Genomic DNA, 13,617 nt, shown 5'->3' with positions numbered 1-13,617 from the left:
TAAGGAAAGGTATTAAGCAGGCTGTGTTGTAGCTTATGGGCAAGTAATAAATTGTATCATTTATCTTGAATGTATCATAGATAAGCTGCTATATAATGATTGCCACTTCAGATAGCTGTGAAATTAGGTGATTAACTAGTTGTTACTTAACCTTCTAATTTCTGTATAAGTCTAATTACATGAAATAGAAGTTGGGGTTTTGAATTTTTACTTTGCTTATCCATTTGGAGTGTCATTGTAACTATTGTATTGAAAATGATGGAAAATAATTGCATATGTTAAAAAATAAACTGTGTTATATTCCAAAAATAAAAAAATAAAAAAATGATAAACACCATATTGTATTTGCTAACTTAAAATTTCCTACTTGTATTTATGTCTATCAATAAGAAAATCATTTTCAGCGCTTAATATTCTATAATAAATATAAAGGATCTATTCTATTTAGGTTCATAAGTATATGTAACATACATTATATATATTTGGTGACATTTAACAAGAAATCGCTGATTTCTTGGGGCACATGAAGACTCAGTCAGTTAAGCAACTGACCGACTTTGACTTAGGCTCAGGTCATTAACTCATGATTCATGAGTTGAAGCCCTGTGTTGGGCTTTGTGCTGACAATGTAGAGACTTGGGTTGGGATTCTCTCTCTCCCTCTCTCCGTCCCTCCCCTGTGGGCTCTCTTTGTCTTTCTCTGTCTCTCAAAATAGTTATTTATATAGAGAATAAAAGAAAAGATGATCAATCTAAAAATATATGTGAAATATATATTCTAAGTTTAATTAATTTTTAAACAAAATTGATTTTATTTAACTAATATAAAAATTATATGGGACAGAGTTGTCCCAAATTTTAACATTCAAGAAATATATATTGTTAAAGAATCTCTTTTTTCTGGTATATGTCTTACTTTTGCAAACATTCTTTACTGAGGCTTTAAACCAATGACTGCACGTATGCCTTATTAGATATCCGACTGAGAAGAATTCTGCGTTAGGTATTTTTAAAATAATTTTCTCTTAAGGAAAATGTAATTTCTTACATTAGAAGACTCTCCTCTGTAACCCTTCACAGAATAGAGAACAAAACTTTGGGAGATCAATTGCTGTCACTAAGAATATAGTTAAAATCCCATCACTATAAATATTTTCCAAATATTTTTGACATGTTCTAACTTGAAAAAAAGTTTGGTCATAATGAATTTAACTCAATTTTAACAAAAATTTTTCATCTATAGGACATTTTGTCCTCTGTTAGCATTTGATTTTGAAAAATTTAGCTAATACAAGGGTTGTAATGTTGTGTTATAAAAGTACTTTATTGTGTTTTTAGTCACCTACATGAGCGCTTTTTTGAAGAGGATTTAAAAACTTCTAAATGTATCTTAAATTATTGGGAAAAACAGCCTTCTTAAGAAAATGAGTTTTAGAAACTATTCACATATATTACATAAGTAGATAATGTGAAAGGAGAATATTAAATTGAAACTTTTAAATAGATTTTATATCTTCAAAATTAATACATTCATTTTCATCATGGTTACTGAAGTCATAATTTGAAATTAATTCAACTTGCTGTTGCTTTTAATTACTGATGGAATCAATTGATAACTATACTCCAGATTCTTATGTCTCTGGGTGGCATTAAATTATTTTAGAATATTGACTAGTATTGCTTAGAGTAAATAAAGTTATTACAGGAATATTTTTCTCCTTATTTATTTAAACAACCTCTTTGAAAACGAAAGATATTTTACTGAATTACTTTTTGGAAAGCAAATCATTCAGTATTACATATTTAATATTCATTAGAAATAGTAACGTATCCATTTCACACCTCAAATAGACTTACCATTAGATCAGAAACTATAATTTAAGTTTTAATTTTAGAGTTGGATAACGAGTTTTTGTAAGCTGAAATATTTCCATTGTTTTTGAGGTTATAATAAAAACTTAAATTTGAAATTTCCATTATTAAGAAGATAATGTGAACGGCTAACCCATGGAAATAGCTTTATGGATTCAGATCTCAGTTATTAAGTATATTTATTTACTTTGAGAGAGAGAGAGCTTGCATGAGTGGGAGAGAGGCAGAGAGAGAGTGAGAGAGAGAGAGAATCCAAAGCAGGCTCCGCACTGTCAGTGAGCTGTGGGGCTTGAACTTGAGATTTGAGATCGTGACGTGAACTAAATTAAGAGCTCAAATGACTGAGCAACCCAGGTGCCCCAGATCTCATTTTTTTAAGTGAGCATTGATACCAGCTAGATCAATGTTCAACTCAGCAATATCAACCAGGAATTAATGTCTAAGAGACATATGTTCAGTATCTGTTCAGATGACTAACAGCTAATGAATAAAAAGTTAGTTATAAACAAGAAAATGTACAAATTAGTGGAAGGGTGAGCTGTATTGTTTGTTTTTATCTACTAACCTTATTTTTTGTTAAAATATTTACAAAAGGTCACTTCCTATACTACATAAATCTCCCATTCAAAAAAGCACCTTTAGTTTTCCAGTTAGATACATTAAAAATAGAAAGAAATAGAATATGATTTTTTAATTTGCCATCTAACCCAGTCCATAGAAATATCTAAGAAAAAAACTTGTATTTATTGAATTTTTATTCCATTCTAAAGTATGATTACAAAAATCTGGGGCATTTACTTAAAAATTGTATATTTAACACCACTTGAAATTCCAAAAGAAGACAAAGATTTTGATTTTTCTACACTCTCTCTAGCAAAAAAAATATATAGTATGCTCTAACATCACTCAGGTATTATTGAAGTTGAAAATATGGAATATATAGTTATATAATCCTTGAATAATTCTCTGAAATGTGAACACACACTTTGAGGTAGTTTTTAAAGTGTATTTATTTATACATTTGAAGCAAAGGCTTTGTTTCAGTGGAACACTGAATTTTAAATCATAAGAGAAATTGATCTATTGAAGACTGAAAGTTTCTGTATGGCATTTACTTATGAAGTTTTTCATTTACAACTGATATCCAAGGTCCTTCCTCTAAAACTGTTTGCAATTTCTCAAGCGGATTATTTTTCTCCTGTTTCTGAATCCCCTCATCGTATTCTTTCCTTGGTTGGTTTGTTTGTGACATGTTTAGTGAAGAGCACGGTAGCAAGAAGTAGGTGAATGTCAAATATGTAGCATTTTTGAAAGAAAAAATGAATCAGAAAAGGGAGCAGTAAAATGCTACAGTCTGGATAACTTAAAGAAAAAATACATTTTTAACTTTTTCACTCTTCTCTAATGGTAAATAAAAAGTCTTTACTATCCATCCTTTGCTTAAATGTAAATGTAATTTATTTATAGCATCCTTTTACATTTGTAAAGGCCTTTAAAAATTTCACTATGTTTAATCTGCAAAATTTTTGAAGAGAGTTCAACAATTTTTCTAACATAACTGAAAAATTAAATATTAAGAAAGTATTTAAAACATATGAAAAGTGTAAACTGAGTTATTTAACTCATCATTTAAAATTTATTTCTGCTTAATTGAAATGACACATAAAACTTACTGAAAATTTTACGAACAGGAGCAAAAATTAACACTTTAAAGAAATGTATTATGTTTTTAAATCACAAAATGTTCTTTGGAAGACTGTACTGATCTCTTCATCATCATGTTTGTTATTTAAGAGTAAAGTGTATTTTAAATAGCCTTAATTACCTTTGCATATCAACTATTTAAAAATTTACCAACATTTCCCTAAATTTACTAAACATCTTACAGTGTGTTAGGAACCATGAAACATGTTCCAAAAGTTCAATTTACTACCTCAGTAAAGAATTTATTTTTTCAATTTCCCTTAAACTATATAGTTTGATCTCAATATGCATAAGTTTTGCCAAGAGGATTATCAGTGAATTCTTAATATTTTTATTCTTTTAATATCTATAGTTTTATGAAAAAAGAGGTTAGCTGTGGATTAAAAAGTGAGATAAATGTGCTCCAAAATTATATTCCAGTAGAGTTAATCTAAAGAAACATTTGTGCCAATAAAAATGCACTGTAAGGGGCACCTGGGTGGCGCAGTCGGTTAAGTGGCCGACTTTGGCTCAAGTCATGTTCTCACATTTCATAAGTTCGAGCCCTGTGTCGGGCTCTGTGCTGACATCTCAGAGCATGAAGCCTGCCTTAGATTCTGTGTCTCCTTCTCTCTCTGCCCTTCTCCTGCTCACATTCTGTCTCTCAAAAATAAAAAATAAAAATATTAAAAAATGGTAAAGACCAATTTGTTTACTCTTAAAAATGACATTTTCTAATCTTTCTACATGATTTTAGTGTCCCTGTGTTGGAATTTGGTGAACAAATCTGTGGTAATTCGTTCATGTAATAGTATCTTAAATAATTCACCTCTTCCAGGTTGAAAAAGATTGCTGTTAGAAATCAGATAAGCATGTATCACTAAGTGAAGAAATAATTACCCATACTTTTTACTTCAAAATGCTTTTCCTTTTTTTAAAAAACAAAATACAGTCATACACTACAGCTGTGTTTTTCAAACCTACATGCTCATTGGTCCTACCCGAGAAATTTTTAAAATTCAGATCTTAAGGGGCACCTGAGTGGCTCAGTCTGTTGAGCATCTGACTTTGCTCAGGTCATGGTCTCCCAGTTCGTGTGTTTGACTCCCATGTCAGGTTCTGTGCTGACAGTTCATAGCCTGGAGCCTGCCTCAGATTTTGTGTCTCCCTCTCTCTGCCCCTCCCCTGCTCATGCTTTGTCTATAACTCAAAAATAAATATATTTTGAATTCAAATCTTAGGCTGTAGTACAGACCAATTAAATCAATGCATTTATGAAAAACCTCCAGGCGATTATACTGTGTAATTAAGAGCCAGTGACCTAGAGCAGCACTGTGTAATATGGTGCACATTAGCCACATGGGACTAATGTAAATTTAAATTTATTAAAATTAAAAGTTGAAATTCCATTTCTGAGCACAGTAGTCATATTGTTTAATAGCCTTATATGGCTAGTAGATGTCATATTGGACAACCCAGAATTATAAAACACTTCTATCATTGCAAAAAGTGTTATTGGACAGTGGAAATAAAGATTTGATCTTCAAAGATGGCTTGCGTACCATTATCACTAGCCTCACATAAAAGATTTTTAATGTGGACATTAAATCATGTTCACTTATACATATTCTGCACTTAAACAAAAGATTTACCCTAACTTTAATGCTTTAATTAATGACATCAAACTACATATTATTTACTCATTTATACATTCACAACTATTTATTGCATACCTATTCTATGTTAGACACTGCCACTAAGAGCTAGGAAAGAACAAAATAACGTTGTTCAGGATTCCTTTTGGAATGGGATGAAAATTTAAAACAATGATAAATGATACAGATGGAGAGAGAGAGAGAATAATTTTAAGTGCCATAAAGGATCAATGAAGTTACAGAGAATACTGGGTAAGAAAGTGCTACCATAAAAGGCCAGCAGGAAAGAACTTTGAAAGTACATAACATTAATCTAAAAGATAATAGTCAAAAAAGATAATCATGAACACTGCTTACTCATAAGTAGGTTTCATTTGTGACCATCCATATAGATTGTGAACATCATAATGCAAAACGGATGATCCATCACGAAGAATCTGTTCAGTTTCCATACACATAGTTCTGAAATGTAACCCATATGTCCTTTTTGTGATTTCTGGGGAGAATCAATGGAAAAATATTAGTATATTATAAATTACACTATATTTAAAGGTCTAAATCATAACTATAAATTCTTTTGGCAAAAACAATAACCATTGTGTTAAAATAATATTGACTTTTTAATCATTTGTACACTTTATCTCTGCTAATTTAAAGTGAAAAATAATCTGCAATTGTAACTGACTGCACTTATAACTGTAACTAAAAAGAATCTGTGAAAAATAACAAAAATATTTTTAATTAACATGAATTAATAAAACCCTGAAAAATAAGCGTAGTCCTAAAAGTCTACATATTTTAGGCACTCAGGTGAGACATACTGATTAATTAGATTTTGATAAAAAATTTATTCATTTACATAAAGCCCTGAGGTTAAGAACCAGGCAATGCTATAACAACATTATTATTTGCTACACTTTTTCTCAGCTAATGATGCAGTTTTTCCACTTTAGTTATCAACATTTTAGATATCAACAGTTTACAAAGTTTACCGCCTACATAAAGTATGAGGATGAATACTGAGCAACTGGACCCTTCTCTCCTGGGTCAAGGACAACCAAAGAAGTGCTGTTAGTATTGTTTCATTTTTTCTAGTAAAGAAAATTTTAAAAATAAATTTTTAAAAAAGTTTTTTTTTAATCTTAAGAAATATTGACAATATTCAAATCTGGGAAGGTTCTTAAGAAAATCAAAGTAACAATTTCAAACATGCATAGGAGTGTATATACATAAATAAAACTTGCTCCTTGATGTTTCTTCTCCAAAGAGTGTTCAGTAGTATTGGGAATGGGTTGAGGTGTGGTTCAGTGTGTAGATGGGTAGTGCGATTAAGACTGGAAATCTAGTTCCCTACATCATAAAGCATATAAACCTGATTAATAAGCAGCAACAACAAAGGTGTACCTGGGATATACGGTGGATAGTTTAAGTCTTTATTTCTGCACTGATTAGTAACTGTTCCATGTACAAAACTTGCTGGTTCATTCATATCCTAGAAAAAAAAGAGAGAGAAATAAAATAAATAAATAAAGTAGAGCATATATTCTCAAAGGAACTAATTCAGGGAGCCAATAAATTAAAGCAGCATATTTAAGTAATGGCACACTCACTCTTCTAAAGCAAAAATATAAGACATCTCAATACTAATGAGTTAGTTTAACTCAGAGTTTCTTTTTTACTTTTGATGACTCCTTTTGAAAAACATAAAATGTCCTAGTTTTCTCTGTAATATAATACAAATATAAGATGAATTGTTTTCTAGACATGAAATTCAATTATAGTAGTGTATATTCTCTTTTGTCCTCTCGTCTCCTGCCTCAGTGCTTGTACCAATTGCTTTTGAAAAAAAAATTCAGTTGAGTGTTTTTAAATTTTTTTAATGTTTTATTTATTTTTGAGAGAGAGAGAGAGAGAGAGAGACAGAATAGGATCAGAGAGAGAGGGAGACACAGAATCTGAAGCAGGCTCCAGTCTCTGAGCTGTCAGCACAGAGCCTGATGTGGGGCTCGATTCCACAAACCGCAAGATAATGACCTGAGCTGAAGTCGGATGCTTAACTGACTGAGCCACCCAGGCGCCCCTGGATTAGGGTTTTTAAAACCACAAAATATAGTTTACACATGAAGGAAACTTACTTCCTTTATTATTTGTTTGTTGTTTATGTTTCAGGCATAGAATTTATTGATTCATCACTTAGAGTATGACCCCGAGCGCTCATCACAGTCAGTGCTCTTCTTATAAGCCGTCACCTATTTTAACTATCCCCTCACCAACCTCCCCTCCAACTACTCTCTTGTTCTCATAGTTAAGAGTATGTTTTATCATTTTCTTCTCTCTCAATCTTTTCCCCTTATGTTCAATAAGGTCGAGTTTTATGTACAGGATAGAGTGTTATGCATATTATTTCTGCTCTAGCCTTCATTATTTTCCTTCTGGTAGCCTTGGGCTTCGTTTGTTGTTCTTTCTCTAGTTCCTTTAAGTGTAAGGTTATGCTGCTTTTATGATTTTTCTTGTTTCTTGAGGTAGGTATTTATTGCTATATACTTCTCTCTTACGATCTTATGACCATTTTTGCTGCATCCCAAAGATTTTGGACTCTCCTGTTTTCATTTTCATTTATTTCCATTGTGTTTTTTAATTTCTTAATTTCCTGGTTGACCCATTCATTCTTTAGTGGAATGTTCTTTATCCTTTATGTACTGTGGCCTTTCCACACTTTTTTTGTGGCTGATTTCAAGTTCCTGAATGCTGTGATCTGGAAATATGCATGGTACAATTTTAATCTTCTTTTACTTGTTGAGGCTTGATTTGTGACTTATTATGTTGATCTATTCTGAAGAATGTTCCGTGTACTCAAAAATGACGTGTATTTTTGCTGCTTTAGGATGAAATGTTCTTAATGTATCTGTTAAGTCCATCTGGTTCAGTGTGTCATTTAAAGTCAATGCTTCCTTGTTGATTTTCTGCTTAGATGATCTTCCCATTGCTGTAAGTGGGGTATTAAAGTCCCTAATATCACTGTATTGTTATCAATGAGTTTCTCCATGTTTGCTATTAATTGGTTTATATATTAGGGTGCTTCAAGATGGGGCATAAATATTTAAAATTGTCAGACCTTCTTGATGGATAGACCCCTTTATTATGATATAGTGCCCTCCTTTATCTCTTGTTAGTCTTTGTTTTAAAATCTAGTTTGTCTGATATAAGTATGGTTACTCTGGCTTTCTTTTGACGTCCATTAGTATGGTAAATGGTTCTCCGTCCCTTCACTTTCAATCTTCAGGTCTAAACTGAGTCTCTTGTAGGCAGCATATAAATGGGTCTTTGTTTTCTATCCATTCTGATACCCCATGTCTTTTGATTGGAGCATTTAGTCCATTTATATTCAGAGTGATTATTCATAGATATGAATTTAGTGCCACTGCATTACCTGTAAAGTTGTTGTTTCTGGAGATTTTTCTGTTCCTTTATAGTCTTTGTTGTTTTTTGTCTTTCTTTCCCAAGTGTGTCCTTCAAAGTCACACTTGCAGGGCTTTATATTTAATAATTCTTCAGGGCTTGTTCAGTGGTCACACCTCCTTAGTTTTGGTTTCTTCTGGGAAACGTCCTCTTTCTTCTATTCTGAATGATAGCTTTACTGGATACAGTATTCTTGGCTGCATGTTTTTTTTCATTCTGTATAGTAAATATATCACACCACTCTCTTCTGGCCTGCCAATTTTCTGTGGAGATACTTGCTAGCTTTATTTATCTTCGCTTTAAGTTAGGGATTTCGTTTGTTTTGCTGGTTTTAATATTTTTTTCTTATCTCTATGTTTTGGAAATTTAACTACAATGTGTCTTGAGGTTGGCCAGCTTTTATTGATTTTGATGGGAGTTCTTTCTGCTCTCTCAAATTAGAAGGCTTTGTCCAGAATCCCTGGGTGGCTGTTGGTTAGGCATCTCACTCTGGCTCAGGTCATGATCATGCGATTTGTGAGTTTGAGCCCTGAGTCAAGCTCTGCTGACAGCTCAGAGCCTGGAACCTGTTTCAGATTCTGTGTCCCCCTGTCCCTCTGCTCCTTCCACACTCATTCTCTGTCTCTGTCTCTCAATAATAAATAAATGTTAAAAAAATTTAGAAGTCTTTTTCCTTCCTCAGATCAACTATAATTTCTCAAATGTGTCCCCTTTTCTCTCTCTTTTTTTTCTGAGATCCCATAATACAAATGCTATTACATTTCATGGAGTCACTCAGTTCCCTAAGTTTTCTTTTATGATCCAACATCTTTCTTTTCCTCTTTTGATCAGCTTCATTATTTTCCATAATTCTATCATCTATATCACTTATTCATTCTTCTGCTTCTTTCTTCCTTGTACTCATTATATCCAGTCAGTTTTGAATCTTGTTTATTGCATTCTTCATTTCAGCCTGATTGATTTTAAACTTTTATTTCTGTGGTAAGGGTATCTCTGATGTCTTCCATGCTTTCTCAAGCGCTGTTTATGATTGTTGCTTTAAATTCTGGATCAGGCATATTACTTATATCTGTTTTGATTAGATCCATAGTGCGTCCTTTTTTTTTTTTTTTTGTTCTTTCTTTTGGGATGGATCTTTCATCTTGGCTTTTGTTATAAATCTGTCTTCTTCTTTGTAAGACAGCCTGTTATATTTCCTATTCCTGAGAGTAATGGCTTTGTGAAAAAGAGTTTATTTAATGTCCAGGTCCGGGCACTTCATGAGGTGTCTCCTGTGTGTGTTGCATGCACTCTGCTGCTGTGTTAAGGCTGCTCTATCCCTTGGGTCAGTCCTCTGTAGAGTTCTCCTTGCCGGCAGTGGTGAGTGTTTGGACCTTGCCCAGAGTATGGTGAATTTTATCCATGTATGCTCTGATCTGCTTGTTAGAAGAAACCTTATGCTATTTTCACTAGCACTGAAGCTTTGCAGAACTCAGTGGTTAGGAGATATGATGTGTGTGGGGGTTTGTGTTGGTCTTCTTGAGAAGGGGCCTGCTGCACTGGTTCTTAGGCACACTTGCCTTAGAAAAGCAGTATTATTAGAGTGCAGTGGAGTGGAATTTGGTGTAAGGGGTATAACCTGCCATATTTGGCAATGTGCTGCATACTGAGGTTAATTTATGTGAGGGGCAAGGTAGACTAAAAGTGCCAACAGCTCCTTTGTCCCTGGAGAGGGGATTTCATGCTTGCTGCTCTCAGGGAAGCCCTCTCAGAATAGCAATTTCCCCGCATGCACTCCAGGCATTTTTCAGATCTCTCTTTTCACACTGCATGTGTCTGGTCGCTTGCCTGCCTGGAGAAGTGTAGTGCACTTTGGGCTCTATTCCAGCCAGGTAGGCTGAGTTTTAAATCTGTAGCAACCTGGTGCGGTGGGGACCTGGTCTGGTCTTCTGGGGGAGGGTCTCACCAGAAGGGCAGTCACACCAGAGGGCAGCAGCATAGGCTTTAGAATAAAGCACACTAAATAGCTCGTGTCCAGGTCAGTTGCCCTCAGAAGGTATCTGCATCTATGCTGAGGGGTGGGAGAGAGAAAAAGCACCCACCAGCTCTTTTGTCCCCAGAGAAGCAATGCCACTTTTCTTGCATGTGCTCCACAAAAAAGGGAACAGTCTCTCCCAGTGGATTTTAGGTGATTCTCAGATCACACCATCTGCCCTAGAATTACCTACTTGCCTTCTCTCCAGGAGTAGGACAAAACCCTCAGAGCTCTATCTCAGCCACACCATGGACCTCTAGAACCCAATCTTTGAGCCCCACTGGTTGCAAAAACTCATGAAAATTAGCCCTTCTCATGTTCCCAGTCCATGGTTTAGAGGAAGTGTTTTCCTTGTGCAGTCCCTTGTGCACTCCTCTCTCTTTTGCCTTTCTCTGTAATTGGAACCTCCTCTTCTCCACCACACCTACAATCCATTTCTCCCCCAAACCACGTCTTTGTACCTCCTAGTTTCCATAATGTGGCCTTCCTCTCCCTCAACTTGTGTCGTTGGCTCTGTCAGTCCTCAGATTGATTTCTTGGGTATTCAGAATGATTTGATATTTATATAGCTTTGTTCAAGGTAGAAGGCAAGTCTTGATCCTCCTCCTACTCCATCTTACCTCCCACCTCTCTTACTATTAACATTTTAAATTTATATCTAAAATTAGCAGATTGTTTGAAAGATAATTTTGCTAAATTTGTAAGGTATTATGATTTTTTGTACAACAGACGGATAGCTGTGTGAGATTTATTACTAATTGAATAAAAATAAAATAATTTTATAAACATTTGTGAATAGTTAGAAAGAGTTTATTTCACTCATTGGTGTAGGTTAAAATGTTCAGGAAATAACATCCATATACATAAAATAAATTGTTAACACTGTATTTTAACAGTCCTTTTCATTGGAAAGGATTTTCCTTTCTATGGAAAAATGAGTGGGCTAATTTTTTTAATTAATTTATTTATTTTAAGAGAGAGAGAGCACAAGCAGTGGAGGGACAGAGAAGGAGAGAGAGAGTCTCAAGCAGGTTTCATGCAATTAGCAAGGAGCCTGATGTCAGACTTGAACTCATGGACTATGAGATCATGACCTGAACTGAAATCAAGAGTCAGACATTTAACCAAATTGAGCTACCCTGGTGCCCCCAAGTTTTCTTTTTTTAATGTTTATCTGTTTATTTATCTTGAGAGAGAGAGAGAGAGAGAGAGAGAGCGAGCAAACATAGAGAAAAGACAGAGATAGAAGGGGAGAGAGAATCCCAAGGAGGCTCCACACTGTCAGTGCAGATCCTGGTCTGGGGCTTGAACTCACAAACTGTGAGAAAATGACATGACTTGAAATCAAGAGTCAGACACTTAACCAACTGAGCCACCCAAGCTGAGTGGGCTAATTTTTACAAATACTTTGCTGATGTTATTAAAATCTAGGAAGAATATTGTAGGATCATTACACAATAAATTAAAACAATAACAACTTAAAATATACATTGCTTAAAGTTTACTTACAATCCACAAGCCATCAAACTTCATCTGGTTATTGTAGAAATCTATAATTTCCCTTGCCCACCACTCTGCTGTGGAATTCCTGAAAAAATCTGGAAAAGCTACATGAGCTCTGGAAGCCTGCAAAAACAAAATTCAGGCATACATGTAGGAAGTCAAAAGAGAGACCATGAGTGTCTACATCCAACATTTATCTGTCAGATTCACAAGTTGTGCACAAATGATAATGAAGGCAACCTATTCCTACTTTAATTACATTAACATATATTATTTCCCTCTACCCACCCCAACAACAATAAAGAGCAAAAAGAGAGAGAGAGAGAGAGAAACAAGGAGAGAGACATGGAGAGAGAAGGCAACAGCTTTGTGGTCCATATGGATCGCCAAAAAAAAAAGTTCACAACACACAAATATATTTTCAGTGCTTCTTATAGTTTTAGGTAATTTTTTTCTTTGTGTTCTTAGAGCCATAACTGCAGATGGACTTTTTTGGAGCATGATAGGTAAGAAAAAGGCCTTCATTTAGCCCACTTATCTGGCATAATTTTGTTCACCTAACTTTCTGCCTTTCTAGGACCAATAGTATATTGCATTACTACCCCAACTGTTTTTCTCTGTCACATCTAATCTTTTCCAACTAACCAGAGAAGAGGTGATTCACTCTTTTCCCTACCAAGAAAATTCCCAACTTGTCAGCCTATCCATATAAATTCCAAGGTCAAAGTCTGTGTGCTAGCTGAGAACTGACCTTATGCAAGTAAACCAATTGCCTGAAAAACATGCCATCACCTACACGCTTTCCAATCACACTTTAATCCTATGTCCAGAGAGTCTTCTCCATGAATACAGTATGGGATGGCATTGTGCATAGAGAAAAGGATAAGGGATATAGGGCTTTATAAAGCACATACATCATAAATACTTTTAGGACTGAAGGGAACTTCATTATATCATTTTGCTCAATAATTACTTTTACTCATAAGGGAAGAAGGCTCAGTGGATTTATGGTCAACAAATATTTTCTATTTTGAGTCCCTAGATTATAATGAAAAATAACTAAGAAATGTAACACCATGTTTTGTTTAAGATATTGTGCTTTTTCCACAATTTATTCATTTTTCTGTTTGCTTTATTCTTTTAGAATGTTGCTTTCATCCTTTAATACAAATCATTAGTTATGTCCAGAAATTTCATCAGGTATATGTGATCCAAGATTCTTTATACCTTTTGTGTTAGATTATCCCAGTGATTATACATAAACCATTGTAAATTGAAGGAACCTGCCCCCTCAAATCTATATGTAGACACCATGCTTTTCTCTCCACTGTAGCTAATGTTGCCCAAGATAATGGGTAGGCCTGCAGTTGAGACTTCGACTTTTTTCCTCAAGAACATTGAATTTAGTAATCCTTTGGCTCGAATCTAAAAA

The 13,617-nt window shown here is 34.3% G+C and overlaps 1 protein-coding gene across 1 annotated transcript in view; it reads right to left on the bottom strand.

The window, feature by feature from the left end:
• The window catches only part of SI (sucrase-isomaltase), an 82,012-nt gene that overhangs the window by 17,137 nt on the left and 51,258 nt on the right, over positions 1-13,617 (bottom strand). The window contains 3 exon segments of the mRNA XM_029938748.1: positions 5,567-5,705; positions 6,614-6,701; positions 12,192-12,308. Coding sequence (XP_029794608.1) covers positions 5,567-5,705; positions 6,614-6,701; positions 12,192-12,308 — 344 coding nt within the window.

The sequence above is a fragment of the Suricata suricatta genome, chromosome 5, assembly GCF_006229205.1.
Source record: "Suricata suricatta isolate VVHF042 chromosome 5, meerkat_22Aug2017_6uvM2_HiC, whole genome shotgun sequence".
Lineage (NCBI taxonomy): Eukaryota > Metazoa > Chordata > Mammalia > Carnivora > Herpestidae > Suricata > Suricata suricatta.
The sequence above is the reverse complement of the archived record's forward strand: the minus strand, read 5'-3'. Positions and strand labels throughout refer to the sequence as shown.